Source organism: Lytechinus pictus, chromosome 2, assembly GCF_037042905.1.
Source record: "Lytechinus pictus isolate F3 Inbred chromosome 2, Lp3.0, whole genome shotgun sequence".
NCBI lineage: Eukaryota > Metazoa > Echinodermata > Echinoidea > Temnopleuroida > Toxopneustidae > Lytechinus > Lytechinus pictus.
This window is the reverse complement of record NC_087246.1, coordinates 17,454,031-17,478,140: the sequence shown is the minus strand read 5'-3', so window position 1 is coordinate 17,478,140 and position 24,110 is coordinate 17,454,031. Positions and strand designations below refer to the sequence as shown.

The 24,110-nt window shown below is 36.3% G+C and overlaps 1 protein-coding gene across 2 annotated transcripts; it reads right to left on the bottom strand.

Moving 5' to 3' along the window:
- Positions 1–805: 805 nt before the first annotated feature.
- On the bottom strand, positions 806–22,730 carry LOC129254671 (E1A-binding protein p400-like). Of its 2 annotated transcripts, none has more exons than XM_054893177.2 (18): positions 20,633–22,730; positions 18,849–19,005; positions 18,185–18,480; positions 17,479–17,712; positions 16,575–16,711; positions 16,000–16,132; positions 15,578–15,622; positions 14,449–14,577; positions 13,872–13,928; positions 12,434–12,629; positions 11,777–11,964; positions 10,501–10,680; positions 9,872–10,210; positions 9,454–9,603; positions 8,781–8,997; positions 7,900–8,269; positions 6,789–7,538; positions 806–2,423 (listed from the first exon to the last, which is right to left on the bottom strand). In XM_054893177.2, exons 1-16 carry the CDS (start codon positions 20,636–20,638, stop codon positions 7,902–7,904), a joined length of 2,832 nt encoding a protein of 943 aa, XP_054749152.2. In that variant the 5' UTR covers positions 20,639–22,730; the 3' UTR covers positions 806–2,423; positions 6,789–7,538; positions 7,900–7,901. The 2 variants fall into 2 exon arrangements, with proteins under 2 accessions (XP_054749152.2, XP_063967599.1); XM_064111529.1 differs by having other exon boundaries at positions 7,914–8,269.
- Positions 22,731–24,110: the final 1,380 nt, after the last annotated feature.

The following is a 24,110-nucleotide window of genomic DNA, read 5'->3' as shown; positions in this document are numbered from 1 at the left end:
ATGATGAATTAATACAATCACTTCAATTTAATTTGAATTCAATTGTGTAAATATTATTTTATCAATTCAAATATCAGGAGCTTCTTGCATGTCAATTATACTTTTATCAAAGAAATGCCAATTTTTTTTCTTAGCTTTAATGGCATTTTCCTTAAAGAGTATACCCATCAGATGAACTTGAACTGAGGTATAGGGAATATCTAGTGCCAAGAAATATGCAAATTTACATCAAGTACTGTCTAATTGAGCATATCTAAGAGCTGCAATGTGGCATCACCACCACCACCATCACTACGACAGTTTCTGCCAAGTGGTTCATCTTCAAATACTCTTCCACATTGAGATCCAGCACTATGGCCACTCCTTTTAGGGTCTGGAAATTGTGAATCATACTGAAATCAAATAATGAGCAACGAACAAACCTAGACTAGTAATCTATTTCAAACAGCTATCCAATGAAGCCAACTTTCATCAACAGAAACAGTCCCAACTAAAAACTTACTTATTCATCAATGATTTAATAGTATGTCACATTTAGGAGAATTTCATTTTTATTTTTATTTCTATGTCAATTATTCATACGTATATTGAAGTGACGTGAGCACCGAAAGGTCGGCCGGTGTGCTATATAATTAGCCACTATTTTATCATATTTCCTATCATGTGAACTTTACTGGGGGTGATGGTTAGTTCATTTCAAGGGGTCACATTGATACATGCTGACTTACCAAAAGAATCACAAAATATCAATTAAGGCCTATCTAAGCTCAAATGAAATAGTCAAGAGACATGGATAACAAAGATGGAAATTTGAACATCCAAGAGAAATCAAGGTGTGACGGTTTATTTTGCATGATATTAAAAAAAAATTCACACACACTGTCTATTTCACAGATGGAATTACAAGTATGGCAATCAATATTTGCCATATTTAATTTATTACTCCAATGCAATTAACCCCAGTTACAAACATCCTTGGAGAAAACAAGTGCGATTATCACAACATAAAATGAAATTTGAATGTATTCCCAAACAAGCTGAAGCTGAATATTCACAAACTGTAAAATGTGAACATCATCCTAACAGGAGAATGAAGTGCGATAGTTGACTTATAAAGAAGTCTTTCAAACCCGTATACACACAATACACACTCAAAGCACAACAAAAAGAAATATATTATTCTGAAACAGTTACAGCATGAGTAATATCACTCATCAGAATATCTAAAGAGCTACAATTTCTTTTTAAATTTCATCAAACATAGGGTAATATAATTCCCAATCAAAGCCATTCAAAATGATCTTCATAACTGTGCAACTTTCACCATAAAATCAAAGATTTTATTATAACAGAATAGCAATTTATACACCATCATACCAATATTTTCAGAATACAAATAAAATGGAATTTGGCTGCATTAGTTAAAAGTACCCAGCAAAAATGTGGGAGCTGTATTTCCCTAATGTGAATGACTGACTCCACTTTTTCATGATGAAACTGAAGTCACAAAATAATGTTATTCTATAAATAAATATTTCATAAATAAATATGGATAAGAAAAGACAATTTGGGTTCTTGAACAGTCTTTGTGTCATTACAGATGAGATTGTGGGCATGCCATGATTATTATCCCAGATGCAATTGCCAAGATGAGACATTTCAAGAAAATCATTCCTACTAAGTTTATTCTTACCCAACAAAGGCAAAGTTAAATGATGCAAAAGACAAGACTTCACTTTTTTTTAAAAGTCATACAGAGTACCCATTTACCTCACCTGGGAGGGTTGTGGCAAATGAAGGCTAGCGTAGCCTTCATTACCTATTTCAAATAATTATTACTAATGATATCTAGATGAAGTGTGTTAAAAATAGATTAATGTAGATTAAAGACTGACAACATCAAATTATAAAAGCAATGAATTGCTGTTGTTAGTACCATGTTCCCAGATCACATGTGGCAAATATAGAATGAAGTAGATTAATGATAATTATTAACCCTTTCTACTAACGACTCCCTGTCACTATTCATAAGCAAGTACACATGTACCTCACCTGGGTTGAGTTTGGCAAATATAGATTGATGTCGATTAACTAACTCCATTCACTGTCTCAAGGTATTGCCTTACCTCACCTGGGATAAGTAAAAGTTGCTGCCTTGATTTATCGACAATGGCATGGTAAATAAGAACTACAATCAGAAAGTAAAGTCTAACTAGTGTTTAGTATTGTAGGAGGTTAGTGACTTTTGATGTTTTAATTCTTTCACTTTGTCCTGTTGGCTAGTAAAAGCATATACTGCTTACATCATGTACTTTTCTGCAAAGGTACAGTGATAGAAGACTCCACAACCACATGTATCAGCTTCCGAGCTATTTTGTAATACATGTGTTTTCTTAAAGAATCTGGAAACAGGAAGAAGGGTCCTTAAAGTTGAATTAAGAAGACGATTCCAAATATTGAGATATTTACATTAATAGCAACCTTACAACCCCCAAACACTAATAGGTGATTCGACCCCCCATTTTCTTTTTTCAAAATAGTGAATTTGAACGATTTATCCCTACCCATTTTCCCTGAGTTCGCTCCTGCAATGCCTACCGAGACGGGTGTTCTTTGAGTGTGACGTCACCGGGGGGTATTCGGTCCCGGTTTAGTAAACAAGGCAGTGCCGTTTTGTGTACTACTATGGAATAACTGCAGTTGAAGTTGTATCTGCGAGCCATAGAACTTGCAAAGAGGAAATGATTAAAATATTTGTGGCCGTACTATTATTCCAAATATGTGAATTCCCTCAGAATGATACCATAGACCCTAAAGGAATAATTTCAAGGTGAATAATATGAAATTTGATCGAGATCTTCTCACCAGTCGATAACGTAGCAGACGTGTTATTATGACATATTTATCCGCGTGTGACACGGCTCTTGCAAAAAAACACAGTTGGTTGCGGAATTGCTTTGTGCCGACCGGCCGCCCGCTCCGGCGCAGCTAGCTGTCGAGCTACCGTACCGTTCTTGTTGTCTTCAACCATAGAGATGTATACTAATTACTATACATAGAGATGTATACTAACTACGCTAGAGTGCGGAGTCGCCATAGGCGCGCGTACTTAACGTCTGTGATTGTGTGGAGCGTGGCGGCCATTGCTCGATAGGTATAGATTCGCAAAAGTACCCGGATGTACCCATAGCTCGTGCGTTGTAACGCTGTGAAAAGGGGTGCCGTCTCCGGCCTTTATCTTGAAGAAAAGAACACAACCTCATAAAAATCGAAAATATGAATGACAAATTGCATCTCAATACACTATTAGAGTGATTACATGGGGATTATGCTATTAATTTGGCATTTTGAAAACCTGATTTCTCGGGATGAAATTCTAAATAATTTGCATTTACCTGTCCGTTTATAGGCCTGTAATAGATAACAATGTTGATATACTATCATATAAACAATCATATAAAAATAAAAACATACAGCGGACATTAATAGAAAGATTGACAATTAATTCAAAAGACTGCAGTGAATTAGCCCTTCTCTGGATTTCCCTACCTTTAACTGCATCGTCCTCCTTCCATCCTTCCCACATATACGTCCTTTGATTCTATGTTTATGTTGGATATAATTTTGTAATTTCTATATAGGCCTACATGATATGTAACTTGCTTTAATTTGTATGAAATATAGGCCTATCATTTTTATATATTAAGTTGTACAATAATTCTGTATAAGTTAGTGTTTTGATCTACATGCGCTATTAAAGGGCATCTCATTATTGTTCTTGGTGAGCCTCCCGTTACACCATCAATGTTGAAATTTGTGTTATTTGGTGAACGTGCTGATGTTGTTCTTATAGGAACATAATAAATTCCCCAAAATCTGCAGGCCTATATGGCCCGAAAATAAAATATTGATTTAAAATGTCGAGAATATAGCCTAATTTGTTCAAACTTTTCAAAAATGACAGTTTTAATTCCCTTCACTTTAAGTTATATTTGTTTTAATTCGCTTTTTAGGGGCCGTGTGTGCAATTAAAATAACAAACACACCTAAGCAAATTCGCTTTAACATACTGATCAAAATAAAATACAGGGGGCGCGACCGGACCCCTCCCTGAAATGAAAATGAACATTACACATAATAAATGATTGTGATTTTATACACCCCATCACTTTCAAAATCATTCCGCGACGCCGTAACATAATATAATAATTTTGTTCATCCATGGAAATCTTATTTAAAAAAAACTGATCGAATAACCAAACTCAGGTCCATAGGCCAGCAAATGACATTAAAGGAAGAAAACTAGAAAATCAAATTCAGTTATACTTTTAAAATGAAAAACAAAACTGGATATTCAAATCGCGTGTTTATCTGTTTATATGTTAGGCCGGTGCCAGTGCTTACAAATATTTGCCATAAAGTTCATTTATTCAAGCGACACAAACACAGTTAATTAACACAATATCAAGGCAGGTATCAAATTTGAGATTAAATTAGGATTTTTAATATCTTATTCCAAGTATTGTCACTTTTGCAATATTATTGTTTCATAATAATGTTTGGTTTTAGTACTCACAATTTTGCAACCGTTTTCATAATTATGATAAGTTTGCATTGATGTCTTTCATGATATTAGTTTTATACACTCTTGCAGTAGTAATAATATTCTTTATAGTATAATACAAATTATATATCATAATCCCGCCCCTTTTCTTCTCTCCTTCTCCCCCTTCTTCCTCTCCTTATTATTCTATCCTTGATTTGTTCACATGATATTGGTCCAATCATTATAGGATCAGAAACAACGGCGATAAACAAAATATTTCAGCCAGTTTGCCGATCAGCATATTTTCAGCCGGGGAGAATCAAGTCTATACTTTCCAGAAAATCAAAGTAAAATTGTTTTGCGCATTGTGATTTGTTTACTCTCCGAAGTTTTAAAATGTTTGCAAGGCAATAACACTGTACATAAACATCCAACCCCCCATTAGGCCTCCTGTACATTGCAAAATTGTACGACTGCATGCGCGCATTTGATATGCAAATTTTGCTGTCAACAAACTTTTCTATACATTGATCGCAAGTAAGAAAGTATACTTTTATATACATATTTATAAATATGATGGGATGGTTGCCAGCAAAGGAAATCTAAATCATCAATTTTTAACTGAATGCAATGCGTAAATCATTTCCAAATATCAATAAAAAGTCATTTTATGATTCGCGAGTTTTTGTGATGTTGGTTTACATCAGCGTGTAAGACATGGGGAAAAGGGATCGAGTTATTATAGGCCCTATTGTGTAGATATATATGGAAAATGAATTATAACAATTATCTAAAGTGAAGAAATAAATTATCAGCAATCAGCATAATAGTAATTAGGAAACTATGAACTATAAAAATACAATCGTGGTTTTTTTTTCGATACAGCGTCTCAGATGCATCAGACACTGTGATATGGCCTATGAATTTTCTTAGGTTAATGTACATCAAATCATATTAAAACACATTAAATTTATTTATCAGGACCTAGGCCTAAATGTTATTTTTGATATTCATCTCTTCCAAATCATAAGAAAATAGAAGTCATATTAATGTATCGAAATTTTACCTAAGCAAAAACAATTGGGACTTTAAATCGTTTGCCTGTATTATAGCTGTATCGGCCTATATTATGCGCTATAGATAGGCCCATATAGGCCTTTTGACCTCAGTTTTGCTAGATTTTTGTTGTATTTGAACTTTAATCCAGTGCAATATTTACAATTTTGCTTTTCCATATGCTTTCGTGCTCATATGTCATCAATTTGTCATGTTCTGTGCTCATCCGTGTACATGCCCCATAGGTACTGTACGCGCATGGCAGGCTGCGAATACCTATCGAGCAATGGCGGACGGTCTCCACGTAATCACAGCGATTTGACGAAGTACGCCCTCTAGCGTTACTAGTATACATCTCTATGTTACTATACCGGTATATCTTTCTGTCTTCAACTCACTTCCGAATTGCGTTTGTATGTGTGACGGTGACCCCTAGCGTAATTAAATATAGAAAACAACTCAGAAGGCCGAGAAAGAATACTATACGTTTGGTTCAAGATTGTTCTGTGGAATGAGCTATGAGTGGAAATGATCCAGAGGATATAAAAGTGGAGTCAAAGACAAAAGAAAAGAAGAAAAAACGCCAGGGGATCGCTGCACGGCCATGAACTAAGTCGACATACCAGACCATAACAGTACACTCAATGCCTGGGTGTTGTGTGTACTAGTATTATGCGTTCAGCGCGCGCTGAGCTAGCCGCCGGAATTACTTTCCAGCTACTCACTTGATTGAACATCGTGATAAAATAAATGAGAAATAGTGAAAATATCATTCAATAACTCACTGTTTGCTATCTTACATCATGATTGAAGAGTTCATGGTGGTTATTCATACTGTTTTTTATACAGGGAAAGTAAAGATTTGTGCATATCAGTCCTATTTGTTTGATTTGAGTTGCTTTGAAAAAAAATTGTAAAATATCTTTCTCTCTCTGCATAGCATTTCTGTATGACATTCAGGCACCTCTTATACTAAATTCCCCCCGGTGACGTCACACTCCGAGTGACTTTTCTGTACACTCGTCTCTCGGGCTCTGACAGGTGGCTAATTTCATAGACTTTCAAAGCAAAATATCGAGAAGGCAGAGGATTATTGTGACATGCTATGTGTTTGAACAACTTATATATACTATATATTGTATGTAGAACCTATATTTATGGAAACTCATCCCCTTCTTAATTCAACTTTAAGGATGCAAGATGCACACATAATTATGAGAAAACAACCACTGTTTCACAATGTTCTTGAAAAGAATTATCCATCCTGGTTCAAACTGAACAGATTCTTGGGCATGCAGTAGCTTGTTCACAAAAAAACAACCACATTATCAAATGCATGCCACATTATGACTGTCTGAAAACCAGTAGGACAAAATGTGCCTTGTGCATCTCTAGCTTCACCTATTGCATAGGAAACCCCTTGGAAAGCTTGTCATGACTTGTGTAGTATATGTGGAAAATGCCCGAAGGACATTAGGGTTCCTAGTCCTTGATAAACTATGGCGGCTTTCTTAACTGAAAGCATACAGAGTCTGATGTGATGTCGATAGCGTTCCTTGCTCCAGGACCTCCACTCTATGCTGTTGCATCTGTCAATTTATATTGATGTTTCTGCTTCTGCTGCTACTGTGACTTATCTGGACAGACATTATTGTTGCTAGTCCTTGCTAGACTGTGATGGCTTTCGTAACCTCATGGCATATGGAGACTGACGTGATACCGACGACGCTCCTTGCTGCAGGACCTCCACTCTACCTTGCGGTGTCTGGGAATCCTGTGCTTCCTCCTGCTGTTGTTGTTGTTGTTGCTGTGTCTGAGCCTGAAGAGTTGCAGTGACTGTTGTCTGTTGCTGCTGTTGAGAAGATGGCTTAGATGTGGGTTGGGTGATGGAGATAGAGACAGGTGGTTTTGTAGCAGCACTTGTAACCACATGAACCTGACAAAAAGCAAATAACATTTTAGTTATTCCCTACGAGATAGAACCACATGCAGAAGAATGTAGTCATCCTATCATACTCGGAGAAGTCAGGTGATAACGAGAATCCCTTTCTCTTTGTGTAGTTGGTCTTCAATTTTTACCAATAATGACCCAACTTTTGGCAAAAGATACTAGTACTTAATTCATACAAGCCTTGAGCGAAGATTCAAACAATAAATATATTAACAAATCTAATAAACAATTTTAATGGAATAATCATACATGAAGATTGCTGTGACAGTAACCAGTAGAATGAAAAGCCTATCAAAATTAGGCTTGGTATTTGTGAAACACCCTAGGTGTTCCATTGGTTAGTCACCTTCAAGGGCTCACCTGCTGTGTGGCTGGTGTGGTCTGTTGAACAGTTCCTTTACTCTGACCCGCTGATGAACTCTCCTCTTGGACAACCACCGTCTGAGAAACCACTGTATGTGCAGGAGATGATTGGCCCTGAGCCTGGGTCTGGGCTTGGACTTGGGCCTGAGCTTGGGCCAGCTGCTGTGCCTGGACCAGTCGTGCCAGCTGAGGGGTCCTGTTCGGTGTGCTCTGTTGCTGAACCTGTGTTCTAGGAGTGACAACAGAGGTAGAGGTGACCAGTTGAGTGACCAGCTGCTGAGGTTGTTTCTGGGCTTGAGAAACAGAGGCCTGCGAGACAGTAACCTTCCCTCCTGATGATGTTAGAACTGCACCTGGGGTTCAAACAATGATAGATCCATATTTCAGTAAACCATCGTCAGATTTGAACAGCTACAACATCATTAACAAGCTAATATGATGTATTCACATTGATATGGCATCAATTTGAAGAAATAATGTTATAAATAATATGCATATAAGCCCCCTCCTCAGGGTATGCAATTTTAGGCTTTATAGGATTTAGCCTTCAGATAACCGAACAGTAAAATATATCCATTTCATCCTAATCAAAGTTGGATTAGAGTTCATTCACAAAGGTGAGAAGGCTCAACGTAGATATACTAGATAGCATTATCAAGATTTTCCCAAAAGTAGCAACAATCCTGAAATTGCTAATTTCTCAATTAAGTTAGGGTCACAATTTCATCAAGGATTGAAACAAAAATACATTATGTGTAAAATTGTTTGTTTCTTTCACCCAAACTTGGGGCTTCCCAGAAAAGGAGAACAATCATGAGACTAACATTCATTCTTGTTACATCTCTTTTGGGCATATTCGTATACCTGGTGGTATGATGGTCACAGGTTTTCCTTGCTGTTGTATCGACAGTGTCTGAGGCACTCTCTTGACCTGTTGCTGAAGTTGTTGTCTGACTGTTGGCATAGGTTGACCCTGGAGCTGACTGGTAGGTATCCTCTGGACCTGAACGGTGCCAGGCTGCTGACCTCTAGGTGCGGTCACCTGCTGCACACGAACCTGCTGCCCACCTATTGTTCCAACCTGTGCGATCAAACAGTGGTCGAGTGAATTGTTACCATCCATTCTGAGGTACTATAATATGGCTGGTTTGTCATACATACTGTTCCATTCAACACTCAAATAACATCAATAACAATGAAATATTAGCCAGGTCAATTCTGAATGAATGAATTTCTTAAATACAATGTTACAAAATCTTGTTTTTGTTGGGCTGGCTTAAAATGGCTGCTACAATGTGATTCATACTTTCTTGTGGCTAAGGTTGAGAGGATACTGATATAGCTAACCAATTTACACTTTACAAGCAAAGGAATATTTGTATGGTGCTATGCCTTTTTGCAACCTAGCTAAAGGCCTAATTATGATACACAGGAATGATATAACATTGAGGATTTGACAGGAGTCAAAGAACAGCTCCTTCTTTCTGACAAAAAGCATACATTATCCATACAACCCCTATCTACAGCATAAACTTACCTGTTGTAGACTAGCTACTTGTTGAACCAAGGTTGGTTGAGCAGTCTGAGTGCCACCGCGCTGGACAGTAGTTTGACCTTGACCTGATGATACCCTTACCTGTTGACCAGAAGTTACGACCTGAGGCTGACCTTGGACCTGAGCAAGAATCTATATTTTAAAAAAAATTGAATTCATTAAGCAACATCAACATAAAATCTCATGAGAAAACTCAATATAAAGACAAGGTGGCATGTGCCCATAGTGAATTTAACAGAGGAAGTTTTAAATTGATTCAGTTAAAACTTGAGTTAACTTTAAATCAAACATCAGTAACTAGACATAATGCTGGATTGAGGAAAGTCAGTAAAAACCCAAGTACACATATGACACAGGAGAGTTGGAGAATAAGTAAGCACCTATTATTTTTTTTTCTTACCAGCTTCTGTTGCTTCATCTGCAGAATCTGCTGAAGGTTGACCTTTGAGAGCTGAGTCGTAGTAGTCCCCGAGCCCCCTGCTGTAGGTATAGCCAGAGCCTTCATACCTCCAGCTACAGACACTACCTGACCCTTGGCTCCAGCTTGTCCTAGGGTGGTGACGCCACTGACCGTTACTCCGCTGACAGTGATGCCTTTGAGCTGGGTGACTGAGGTGACAGGGATGGTTGAGATGCCCTTGATCTTCTGGGCTTGTAGCTGCTGGGCTTGGTGGTGCTTCAGTAGGGCTGCTATCTCTGCCTGAGAGGTATTCAGGGTGGGACCCTTGCGCTGAGCAAGCTGAAGAGAATTATCAATGAAGAACAGTTCTTAGATAAATAAAATCTAAAATGTTATAAGATAAACAATGTGCACCTCTTTATACATTGAAGTGACATGTGAAGATCATGATAAAAGATCAATCAAAAAAATATTGTGTCTATTTAACACTATCATACCATTGTCTTATTATTACCAAGATCATCAATATATTATAAAGTTATTTTCATCATAATACTGCATTTTCTCTTCATTTAACATTGATTATCAAAGACTGTCTAGCAGTATTTCAGCAGGCATTTTTCACAAACCTGTTGTCTCTGGGCAGGTGTCAACTGGACGTGAGTTACCCCTGTAATGGCTTGGGTCGTAGACACAGAAGCCTTCTGGATGGTGGTTAATTGTCCTCCTGAAGCTTGGGCTTGGGCCTGAGCCTGGGCTTGCACTGCCTGGGCTTGGGCCTGAGCTTGCTGAATCTTCCTCAGTTCAGCCTAGTGAGAGAGGATGACATTATAATTGCACAAGATTTCTGAAGGATAAGTTTATAATATATCAATTTCCAAGAGTGAAAAATCAAATACTGTAGGAGTAGATAACAATTAGCCCATTTTCGGACCTCCATTTTAATATATCACTGGTCTGCAGTTGTGAATTAAATATGGAAAGCCAAATGTGACACAAACATAACAAAAATCTCAATGGTAAAAGTTTAATTTTATCAGCACATTTAGTCCACAAACCATTAACAACTGTCTAGGAATGATAGCAGAAAAAGTTTTCAACACTTACAGAGAAATATTCGATATGAACAAAGTTTTAGAATTTTTTGAGCTTCCCATAAGTTAAGCACAGACTCAACCATGGCGCAAGTTAAACCAGACTTCAAAATATTAATAAAAATACAATATTGCTAGTAATGCTATTAGAATCAGTAAAATTCCCCTCCCTCTAGTTAAACAAGAGAATGGGGCTTAGAATTTGGATAAGTTGAAAACTAGGGGTAGGGAAAATTTTACTTTGTGATGTTAGAAAAAAGAGAGACAATATCATGAACATTCATAATTTGTATGAAAGAATATTGAAAAAAAAAATGCTTCTCACCATGCTTCTCACCACGTAATTCTTCCAAAAACTACTAGTAGTATATGCCTACAAAAATCTTTTTTTTTTTAAATAGCTTTATGGTTCAGAGACCTACAAAATTAATAATTCAAAGTGTCCCGAATCTGGTGTCAGACAATGTATAAGACATATGTCTGAGGATATAGATTAGGAGTTGATGTCTGAGGCTGTAAGCACCATGAACACTATAAATAAGCAGAACTGGCGACTCTAGTCTGAAAGCCTCAAATTTGTCAATAGCTAAAAAAATTTCAATAAATTCATTCAAATCGACCCTCGATTGTTATTGTATCGTACATGCAAATGGCTCTATGTTATATGCTTGGAGTCCCAAATGCACACATACAAAAAAAAAAAGAGTATCAATATTGTATAAAAATAACATTGACAGCCAGCCCTAATTTTTACCGCTGTTACGGCTAACAAACATTTTATTACGTCCTTATAAACCCAGGAATAACATACCTTCAATTGAGCAGTGGCAGCTTGTTGCTGTGTGGTCTGGGTGACAGTTCCTGATGTTGCCTGTCCGCTGCTACTACTCTGAGCCTGTTGGGCCTGTTGCTGCAGCTGTTGTAGCTGTTGTTGTTTGATCTTCATGAGAGCAAGCTGGCTGAATTGACCAAGGTTCTTCATGTTAAGCTGTGTACCTCCTGTCAATAAACAAGCAAGTCGAGTTTTTTAGTACAATGATGAAATAGAATACATCATGCCCACTTAAATCTTCCAAATTCTTTCTTACAATTCATGAAGATTCACTTAACTAATCAGCATATGCCTGCAACTTCTTTAATCCAGGGAATATGTAGCTAACTAAAGATCTCCACATAATCCAATCCTGGTCCAATTTCTTCTTAAATCCCACTTCCAATGACAGTAACTCAATCATTTTGGCAGACAAAGATTTCCTAAAGATGAATTTAGGGCAGGGCATAATTACGGTAGCTCTTTTTCGTTCAATTTCATGTCAATCTATTCATATTTTTTAATATCTCATACACATTTTGGAGATTATTATTTTGCCCATCTATTACAAATCATTCTAATATCAATGCCAATGTCTTGAAAACTAAGAAAACATAACAAAATATTCATTTACAAAGAATAAAGTGAATTTAATACCTTGCAAAGAAACTGTTGGAGTGACCCTTGTCTGTTGACCCGTCGTCATGGCGGAAGAGACAGAAGAGACGACAATCTGAGGAGATGATGTTCCAAGTGTCCTAATCTGACTGGTTACATTTGGTAAGGTGAGCTGAGGTACTGTGGTACGTACAGCCTGGGAGCGTACAACCTGAGCAGCTAAGGTACCAGATACCTGGCGATAGAATGGGAAGGGAAATGTCCATCAATCACATATCTAATTAGATCTAATAACATCTAATCCACAGTTCATATATGCATAAAATATGACATTACATATCCCAAACACACCTTAACAAGACTCAGGGACACTCGGGGATCTCTCAGCAAGAATCATGCAATCATTTTTTTTTTCAGGTCAAGTATACAATCTTGTTTAATGGGTGCAAGCCAGGAATTTGCTTCTTCAAAAACTCATTTTTCATTGCTGATATTTACAATTCATCAGACACAAAACCTTTGGAAATACAGAAATAAATGTTGTAAAAGACATCTTTGCTGGATGATACCTACTAACAAAGGGTCTAGGTATAGATCTCATATTCATCAACAATCACAAATAAGGGGTACATGAACCGTTATTCAAAATTATCTGTATTTTCATCACAGGAAGTAAGTAAAACCATTCCAAATCAGTATAGGAAAACTTGGTGGCTTTGTTCCCTATGTGCTCAAAATGATATATTTTTTTCAAGTCTTCATTCTAAGTAGACTTGAAAATTTTACATCTTTCTACATATAGAAGTCAAATCTGAGATGAACTTTTTTTTTGTTTTAACGGTCGTTCGAACGTCAGTTTAACGTTTTGACTCGGACCTAGTATGGTCTAACTGCTTCTTGTTCTTGGTCTTATACCCCATTAATCTAATTCTCATTTTGTCTACTTTACTAAATGATTATTCAATTCCAAACAGTTCATGCAACCATATAGACCAAATGGATATAAGACAAAATGGGTTACGCCCACCTTTAGATTAGACAAAAGGTGAATGGCAATTAAACTAAATGGTTAGTAGACATACTAGGATTAGCCCAGGGCCCCGTCTTACAAAGAGTTAAGATTGATCCAATCAACTGTAACTCTATGGAAATCCATCAGTGTCATAATTTTTTCTGCATAAAATTTTCAAAATGTCCTTTGTAAACACAGGCGAACACACCAAATTGTCGAGAAAACAATGAATTTGGGTAACTTACGTCATATCTAGAAAACATTTTGAACATTCATGCATTTTAGATGATGACGTTGCTGGCCGTCCATAGTTGTGATTGATCGGATCAATCGTAACTCTTTGTAAGACAGGGCCATGGTGGAATGAAACCCAACGGAAAGTAGACGAAGCAGGTGTAGACCAATCAGAAATTATCCCCCAACAAAACCAACTTTAACAAGATAAGAAAGTTTATTATCTCTTACCCTTATTGGTTGTGTTACTGCGGTTCCAAGAGCTGTGCGGCTAATGGTCCCAGATTGCTGATTTAAAAAAAAGGCACAAGACAATGTTTTATAAAAAACACTCTCTTAAGATTAAGACATCAATATTTCAAGTATTTATATTAATGAGAATCTGAACCGCTTCAGAAATAATTGACATTTTATGCAGACAAGTACCCCGCCCCTTTTTTAAATAAGAATAACTGAGGTCCCCTTGATTTGCTCCCCTTAACAGATGCACAAATTTTCATGGATTGACAGCATTTCCATTATCTTTTTTTGGACATATAGCCACTCTGGAAACAGGGAACTATTGTCAGCAAATGCCAGTAATCCCTATACAGAGCATCACAAATAGGCCAATTGTAAAGTAGGGGTTTGCTGCAGCTCAGATAGCTAAAAAAAAAAGAAGCAATTCTTACTAAAAGAAACTACTCAAACAGAGCACAAAATATAAAGGTTCAACAGAGTTCTGATGTGTAAGAGGGCAGCATTTTCAGATGAAGCAACTTAGGTGCTTCTGGACCCACTTGATGATAGGACCTATGAGAAATCTTACCAAGACTGTAGCACCGGCAGCAGTACCCACTGGCTGAGCTGTCACCTGTGTTGCTGTGCCTTGTTGCTGGCTCTGCTGCTGCTTGGTTGCGGCCAAAAGACGCTGTTGCTGCTGCTGTTCTTGTTGCAGCTATGCATAGAGAGAAAAAGAAAGGCTATGAGTAGGGTAAGGCGGGGTAAGTTGTGACACTTTTTGCATTTTGCATGTTAGAATTGATATGACTAGTAATATTGTAGAAATAAGTACCTTGCCTTTAAATTTGATTCTTGGGAAATATTTTTCACCTATATATAACTTTCTACCCCCACACTGAAAGTCATCGTGACCTTTGAAAAAAATGATGTCAAATGGCTCAAATTGCCCCATCTGTGGGGTAAGTTGTGCCACCGTCTGGGGTAAGTTGAGCCACAAATACTATGTACAAAATGTATGCGGGAAGAACCAGGATGTCAATTTTTCATTTAAAGTCTTTTCACTTGCTAATTCTCTATAATTACTAACATCTTTTAAAAGTATAGAACTGTCATGTGAATTTGCTCCTTTCTGCCTGCATATCAATGGCTTTTTATGTTTTTTTTATTTTTTTATTATACATCACCATAAGAATTACCATGGCTCAACTTGCCCCGTGTTGATATGGCTTAAATTACCCCAGTCCGAACTGATTGCGATATTTTCACATCCACACATTTCTTATGCATTCATCATGTAAAAATTATGACAAGAATGAGAATCCATACCTGGACTAACAGTATTGTTCTTATTTCTATAATATATTTAAAGACGTGTGTGGGTAAAAAGCACTTATCTTTTTCACACCCTTTTTTACTTTTTTGGCTGAAATTTGTATTTTTCCCTCTAAAAAAGTACCTTTTGTTTCAAAGTTGAAAACAAAGTGGTGGGGTTAAAGGTTATGCAATGGGTCATCAATACATGACACCACCACAATGTCTGACTCATTCATTATTAGCCTGGGGCTGGTGGCTCAACTTGCCCCTATGCTCAACTTACCCCGCCTTCCCCTACTGATCAAAAACCTGTTGGAGCTTTAATATCAATTTTACATCCTAAGTTACACAATCTTTTAACTTTTATAGAAATACAATATATGATAAAGCAAATTCCTTACCTTTTTCTCTCTTGCAAGTTTTTGCTGAGCCTGTAGAGTTGCAAGCTGTAGAAAATGAGAGGGGAAAAAACAATATGAACATGAATATAGACATTTTGTGAAAGAATGTTCCTGTTTCTTTTGCAACAGCATTATTGCTCACTTCAGATACAGATTTACATATGTCAAAAAGTTCAAAGATCCAAACAATGTTATTTCCTAAGTATGCATCCAAATTGAAATTTTAGTAAACATGTATCATATAATGTCATAAAAATATTCAGTATTCACAAAACACTTTGATAAAAAACAAAATTTTCACCCAACCAAGATTATTATTATTTATTCAACTCCGCTGACACTTCAACAGGTACATATAATCTTACATCTCATCACAACACATGAAACCACATCATGCATTTTCTTTTCAACAGCTTCTTTACCTTCTTTTCTCTGGCAATTCTTTCTGCTCTCTTCTGAGCAACTTCACTTGGCAGCATAGGTTTATCATAGTTGATCCCAGACTCAGCGAGTATTGCACTGTGTTTAGGGTTCTTCAACAATGGATTGTTCAGTCTGCACAAAATAACAAATATACATTTAAATTATAATGCTACTGCATCCTCAAATAAACACAAACAAATATTAAATAATTTTTTACTATTTTGATATATCATGTTATTTTCAAAGCACTACTTAAACATATGATTTATATTATTTCATTTGTATCAGTCTTATGTACCAAAATAAATTGTGTATAACTTAAACTTTTTAAAAATGTACAATTTTTTGGTACACTGCTCAAACAGTTTTTGCTGTTTTTAAAAGACACATTTAACTTTCATTTACATACTCAATGAATTTCACAAAATTAATAGTTGTAGAGGAAATTGCATGTTACGTAACTCATTCCACTGTGTCTTGTCTGTTACATGGAAATGCCCTTATACAGTATATCATGAAGACAAAGTTGTGCGAACGTTATGAGGAGTGAAGGTTTTTATCACTTGTGACTTACACTTGTTTGAGGAATGGTTGTCGTTTATTGATAGCCATTTTGATGCCATCAAACTTGGCTGAGAAGAGCATAGTATGGGATGAGTTACCATCCTGTGCGTGTAGCTGACTGGTCTTCATAGGACGATTGTTCTTCGTCTGTCAAAACAATATTCACACATTTTGAAATAAGATTCTGCAGCACTCTGTCCTTCGGCATGAGTAGAATTTTAATGATAATAAATATATATAATGTGCCAAATCAACTCAGCAAGTATAAAATGAAAGGAAGGGGAAGAAAAAATATAAAAGAAAGACTCAAAAGACAATTCAGAGGAAGCTTTATATAGGCAGGCATTCAGGTTACAATAAAATGTATCAAAATAAGTTCAAGTCAGGTGTCCAAAATTTCAAAATACAAATTCTGTTATAACCAGAGGGAGATCATTCCAAAGAGATGGACCAGGATGATCAAAATCTTGAACCCCCCCCCCCCCCTTCCACATCTTTGGACAATAGCAAGCAAACCAAAGTTGGATGAACGTAAATGTATGGGGCCCATTTCATAAAACTTGTTACAGTAACAAATTTTCAATATTAGTTAAAAGCTACTGAAATAATTTCATATGATTGGCTGAGAGTAAATTTGTTATCGAAATGTTACATTTGTTACTGTAACAAGCCTTTATGAAACGGGACCCTGGTAATCCAATACCATTAATTCTTCTAAAGAGTTTAACAAATTTAAAATCATTGACTAACTGTGGTACGAAATCATGTCTAATCTTTTGCAAAACAAGACAAGACCCTATACACTCTAAAAGCATCGGAAACATATGTGCATTTTTCTCCAGTGTTCATGAATTAACAGAATCCCTTATTAATGTGACTGGAGTAAAAAAAAAATACAAAACTTGTTTACTTACGCTGACCCGGTAGATGCCCTTGGACTTCTTCTGTTTCTTAGGGTTAGTGTCATAGAGGATCTTGCCCTCCTCCCTTGGGATGATGACACTCTCGTAACGATTACAACACTGCTTGGCAGACCTGAAGGTACGGCTACAGGCGTTGACGATATCACTCACCAGGTCCCAGTTGATGATATGACCGGGGACCAATGGCTGCAGGGTCAAGGGTAGCTCCAGTAGGGTCTGTACCGCCTACAAGATGAAATTTGATTCAAAGAATTATCAAAACGTTATTTTGCTTTCATCTATCATACAAACTTGTTTTACAAAATCAGTGTCATATTCCTGGCATGAAGTTGTTCTAGCCAATCAACGACTACAGTTTTCAGTTTATAACATTTATAAAGGTTATAAAGAAAATAGCAATTCTGAAGAACAGTTACAAGAAATGAGTAATAATTGTCAAATAACTTCCCAAATTATATCATCAAAAGATGTGAGTCAATTAATTCACCAACATATTTGTTTTAAAAAAATACATAGTTCCAGTACATAGCAGATTAAAAGAGCGAATGGACAAACAAACTTTGTCCTTCTATGTTACAGTAACACTATCAAAACTGACTCTTAGATGACTAATGGTACGTGATTGGCAATACTGTATAATACTTGGTCAGTCTATAGTCAGTTTGGCTGGTGCAACTGTAGTGTGACTGTATCCTACCTGAAGCAAAGCCCAATCTTCATTGATGAGCCACTCGAGCTTGTCAATCGATGTCGTCTCGGAGGTAGCAGGTCGATGGACAACAGGCATAGGCTTGACCACCGGCTTACCGGCCAGGGCACGCATCTTCTGCTGTTTGGCCTCACGTCGCATCCTAAGAAGTGCTGCTGACGGTCGGTTGAAGAGAGATTGAGGAGGCGTTGGCAGCATTGGAGGCTGTTGAACGGTCTCGGATTTCTGGTGGTGATGGTGGTGGTGATGGTGACCATGGCTTTTGATCTTGCGAGTGGGTACAACTGCAAGACAAGAACAAGCCGTTGCTTAGAGATACATGTACATCACAAAATATCTAATAATTATGCTCTTGATTACTTATATCTCTATTTCAACAATATATCATTATTTGCAGGAGACAAGTCTTGCTTTATCTCCTTGTTCCTCTTGTCAATAGCGTTGGAGGATTAAGATAAAATTCTTGTAAAAACATTCCCAATAAGCAATTGGAGCAATTCCAAGAATGATTAGTGCCTTTCTATCCCCACCAAAATTCAAAGAGCCTCATGTTGCCTGCTCTCAAGTCTCCAGCTAGTTTCAGTTCAGTCACTATGCAGATTGGAAGCAACCCAAGTCACAAGGCTTAGTGAGATCAGGCTTCAATACATACCTGCACCTGGCTCCACTTTAATCTTTTTGGTTTCCTTCTTATGGAAGATGGGAGGAAGTTGAGATTCCGTCATGATGGACGGCTCGTACCCAAGGCACATCACATGGTCAATGTAAACATCGTTATCATCTTGTGGAGGAGTTGGAGGGGCCCAGATCTGAGGTTAATACAAAACAAAGAGGATTACCAAACTATTAAATCTATATCTTTATAAATGCATTGAAAGATCGAAGAAGTGTATCACTCCTACACAACAAATATTTGAATAATTTGGTTCAACACGGAGCCGATTCTAATGATGAAAATTTAGATATTGATAGACTATTTATCAGGAAGGAACTTTTCTTATTTTCCCAACTTTTTAACACTATTTTGAGAGCATATGTGCAAAAAATACTTTCAAATATGACTTCTCTATCAATGCCTACATGTTAAAATTATGATTTAAGGTGACAGGTGCCCTAATTTTTTTTTTTTTTAATGATTTTATTTTTTTGGTCTCCTTTGCTAGTTTCATGTGTGTACTTCATCATGCAACTTGTTTTATCTCAATATTCTACCTCTTTTTTTAATAAGAGGGGGGTTAAAACATATTTTCATAAAATTCTCAAACCGGAAGTAGTATTTTACACACCGGAAGTGATTAAATCTGTCCCCAAAACCTTTGATACTGCCTTAAAAAAAATCAGAAAATCCCCAGATTTTTTTTTGCTGAAGCCCCAGATATTCCATGTAGCAAAGTGGACTACCACCCTCTGTTGGCCAAATAGGGAGAGCTACTGTATTGCACAATATGGCAGCGACTACAAGTTACATACACTATGTGACAGACTTGGCGCGTTACAAATGTCCGTTATTATTAGTATTATAGCCCTTTCTTTATCGTGATATTATACAAAATTGAGGTTTTTTTAATGAAAAATGTAATAACTCGAGTTCTAATCATTGGATTTGCATGAAATTTTGTAGAATTGTGTATCTTGAAGAGTACAACAAAATAATGATAGTTTTTGTGCATGGTACCCCCACAGGTGGAGTTGTGTATAAAAGTCCTTTCTGAATTTCTCATTATCTGACTGCTTGTTTAATCCATAATTTTTACAATTCTACTCTGAATATTTCTTAAAGCCATCATAAATTCATCACAAAGAAGTCAGAGAATTAAATTAATCCATCAAAACTTAAATTACACTCTATGTTGTGAAGTTATAACCATAGAAAGTTCATATAGAGAAAAATCATGATTTTTAAAGTCATGACTTTGAATGACCATATTTTGCTTATGCATAAAGCTAATATGCCACAGTGCAAATTTTTGTGTAGATCAGCTCATAAGCTTTCCAAAAATATATAGTTTGTTGGGGTACAGGTACTTAGTAAGAATCCTATGCTTGATTATATACCCGTAGTCGTTTCCGCACGGTAATAGGGCACCTGGCACCTTAAAAATGCACTCTTTCCAAGAACATAGATAGATATAGTACCATTTTCTAATCAATGTGTATTAATTTAATCTAGCTTTATCAACAGTACAGGGTTTTAGTCCTTTGGAAAGACATAATTCCATGAGCAACATTATCACATTATTCTCTCCAATGTCCTTCATATATAGAAATAACAATAAAAATGTAAATAAACGTTACATGTTTAAATCTTCAAAGCCAAAATTAAAGATGCAGAATTATTAATTCTTGTGCAAAACTGCACAGTATCAATCACAAAACATATCCAGTGTAAACAAGTTCCCAAGAGCAGAAAGAAGGGTGTTAAGACCAAATACTCACCGGCATAATTTCCTCAGTCTGCGAGATGTAAACCTGAGCATTGAAAGATGGAAATTGTTCATTGTAATGATGTTATCATGTCCTCTTAAAACATGTGAAGAGGAGAGAATCTATCATCTACAGCATTATTTCAAACTACAAAATGATATCTTCTTTGACCTTTTTCTTTCACCTAAACCTTGATAATTGGAATTCAATACTTACATTGTAGTTTTCTCTCTGTCAGATGGGCATTTCATGAAACAAAGTGATTTCCACCGACACTTTTGCTTTCAGCCAATCAGATGAAAGGATTTCAGTAGCTTATAATAAATAGTCAGCATAAATTTCATGAAATGTTCCTAAGATAAAGACACATTGGGCCCAGTAGCACAAAGCTTAGAGCTACTACATAGAGCTGATTTTACAATTGATTACATTGATGATTATATGCAATCATACAAGTCAACTGTTCCATCAATCACTAAGCCTTATGTTTCAGGAATCCACGGTATGCCCATTACAGAAATGTTGAATAGCCGCAGTTGGACGTAAATAGATTTGAGGTCAAATTGGTCCCTTTTGATGATGAAATTGAGAGGTAGATTTTAAACTATTTCAATTAGATTGCCGAAGTAAGGTGGACATATGCATGCCCTTTACACTAAAAGCACATAAAAGGGGTTCTTTTTCATGGCCAGGTGATGTACGTGTTCATGAACAGGATATCAAAATTGCAAAAAACAGGGGAAAAGTGTATGCTTTTCATCCTATGATGAAAATAAATTATATAAGGTATTATCTAGGGTGGGGAAATCATGACAAAATACAATGTTAAGGGTACTCTGGGATCAAAAGATAATTACTTGCTTGGAGTCCATTATGCAAGTTAATGTACGAGCATATAGAGTCCGCTTTATACCACCATTACAAGGTGGATACCATACTCAGACATATAACAAAGTGTTGTTTTTCACAGCTGGGTGATGTACAATAAGGTTCTCGATGCATCTTGGAAGTATAACCCCCCCCCTTTTTTTTTTTACTGAAATGAATGAAAATTGTGGAAGATGATTAAAGGAAAACAAAATGATAATTTAGCCAATGTGGACTTCAGTGGTTCATCTAAAGAATGTCAAACTTAAGGTGAATCTGAATATGGGAGTGAAGAAATCTTTAAGTGTACGACTGAGAAGGTTTACATAATTTGTTCAAAAACTTGTTTTCACTTCGGTGATCATTTGACTTACAATAACAAGAAGTGTTTATGAATGACTTAACAATTGATTGGAGTATGACAAGGAAAATGGGACTACCCATTACTTTTCATCACAATGAAGATACAATTTTTTCATTAGATTAACAGTAGTTTTCAATGCAAAGGGTATATTTTGCCCAGCCCAATTGGCATTTATTGGAATACAGTCCCCCGAGACAAAAGGTAATGAGCTTTATACATGCAATTTGGCACTTCATATTCATGCAAAAAACCCATGCGTAACTTAAATCAATTTTCATATAATTTTGTAGAATGTAGACTGTATCTCTCCCTTGGGTACCTAAACTTTTTAGACAAATTCTCAACAGTATGATGAATATAATTGAATCCGTGGAAAAGTAATTTTGTAATCATTGGTTTCCTTTTTGCACACTTGCTTTGACAAAGGCATCAATAGTTTGAAATCAAGGACATGGACCCTCCTCCTTCTTTGTTTAATGTTTTTCTTAAGTATACTTTCCTATGTAATTTTGCAAATTCTACAATAAAATGGATACTGAATATGTGCAGCATTATTTGTACCCTTTATTTCAAATTTCTGAAGTTTGGTGGGGATTTTTTTAGGGAGGGGGGATCATTTAAGGCTGTTGAAAGTCTGAAAGGGAGTACATTGGCCCCCCCCCCCCTATAAAAATACTTTGTCTATGGGGTACATTTCTGTACCAATTTAGTGAAAACTTGATGAAATTCACACGGATGTTGACAGGGTAAAAGTGATTCCATTGTGCCCCTGTGAGGTCTAACACAGCCCCATAACTCTTGATCATATTACATGTACTCAACCTGACTTTAAATTGGCAAAATTCAAAGTTCCATTAAAAAAAAATACTGTATGAGCAGGAGTATATACTTTCTTCACATTTTTTTTGCCTCCAAATTAACTTGTGTAACACTGGTGAAAATGGTGTGGAATTCATGTTAACTGAGAAAAGCAACCCCTAAGTTTTTAAGACAAATTTAAGATAAATGAATTTGAAAATTTGTTCAAATTTCATGCAGATTTAGCACCTGTGATTTTTCTAATTCAGGATTCATCATATAAACTAGCGACACAATTTCTGTGACAGGCTTATTTGGCCAAAATATTGTTAATCACCTAGCGCTTGCCTTGCCATATGTAGGACAGCATTTTTAGCCAGGAAAACATGACACAGAAGTTGAGTCACAAATCTAAGTCTGCCTTTTGATCACTATGATGTTTTATAATGCATCCAGCTTTTTGCTGTGTACATTTGACTTAGTTCTTTATTGGTGAGCAGTGAAAACTTCCCCTTAAGGACGTTCCACAGTTATGTTTGTGCGCATTATGATCTGCGCATAGTTTACACTCTGCGCGCTGACGTCACAATGGATGAGCAGGTGATTAATTAGCTGCGGGTATGAGCTGATTTTTCTCATCTTCTGCGCTTTGACTGCAGATCCGATGCGTTATTTCATGAAGCTAAAAAATTGAATTATTCCATGGACCATTAAAAAAAAAATCTGTACAATTTCAAAATACTTTACTCTGCAGTGCTGCCAAGAATAACGAATATTACCCCGAGTTTGTATAAATGGTAGAGTGGTTTTGATTTTTTCTTCATATAGATACAAAGCATTCGGCGCATTTTTGGTGTTTTAGAAAGCACATTTGCTCTAATAAAAATGCTGATAGTTTAAAAACAAGCACATGAACCCCTATTTTTCATGTTTGTACCTCTAAGGTATACCTTCCTCTACAACTCTGTAAATTTTGGTGAAAATGACATGGATTTTGAATAAAGTGCAGCATTTATTGTACGTTTGTTACTGAAATTTTACATTTTTTAGATTGGGATTTTGTTATCTTTTACGCCATTTTTAAGAACTGACAGTGCTGTTAAACTTGAAATTGCAAACAATAGCACTATAAATAGATTTTCCATTTTAACAATACAATTATTAACTCTCTTGCGAAATTTGATGATTTTTTTCATGTATTTTGACTGAGTAATAAACTCATTGTAGTAATCTTGGGCGGTCTAAAAATGCCAAATTCTTTTGAATGCGCAATTCTTAAGAACATCAATTTGGGTGAATTTTGAAGCTCTATAGCAAAAAATCAAGCACATGGACCTATGTTAATTTTTGCATATTTCGAATATTAAGGTTCTAAAGTATCTATGTGCAAAGTTTGGTGAAAATGACATGGATTTCACTTTAACTGTGGAACGTCCTTAACAAGAGCAGTATAAGAACACA

Coding starts and splice junctions, on each gene's coding strand:
- LOC129254671 (XM_064111529.1), bottom strand. Junction 18,481..18,848: donor TAAAGTGGAGCCAGGTGCAG/GTATGTATTGAA, acceptor CTTGTCTTGCAG/TTGTACCCACTCGCAAGATC. Junction 10,681..11,776: donor CTGCCACTGCTCAATTGAAG/GTATGTTATTCC, acceptor CTCTCTCACTAG/GCTGAACTGAGGAAGATTCA.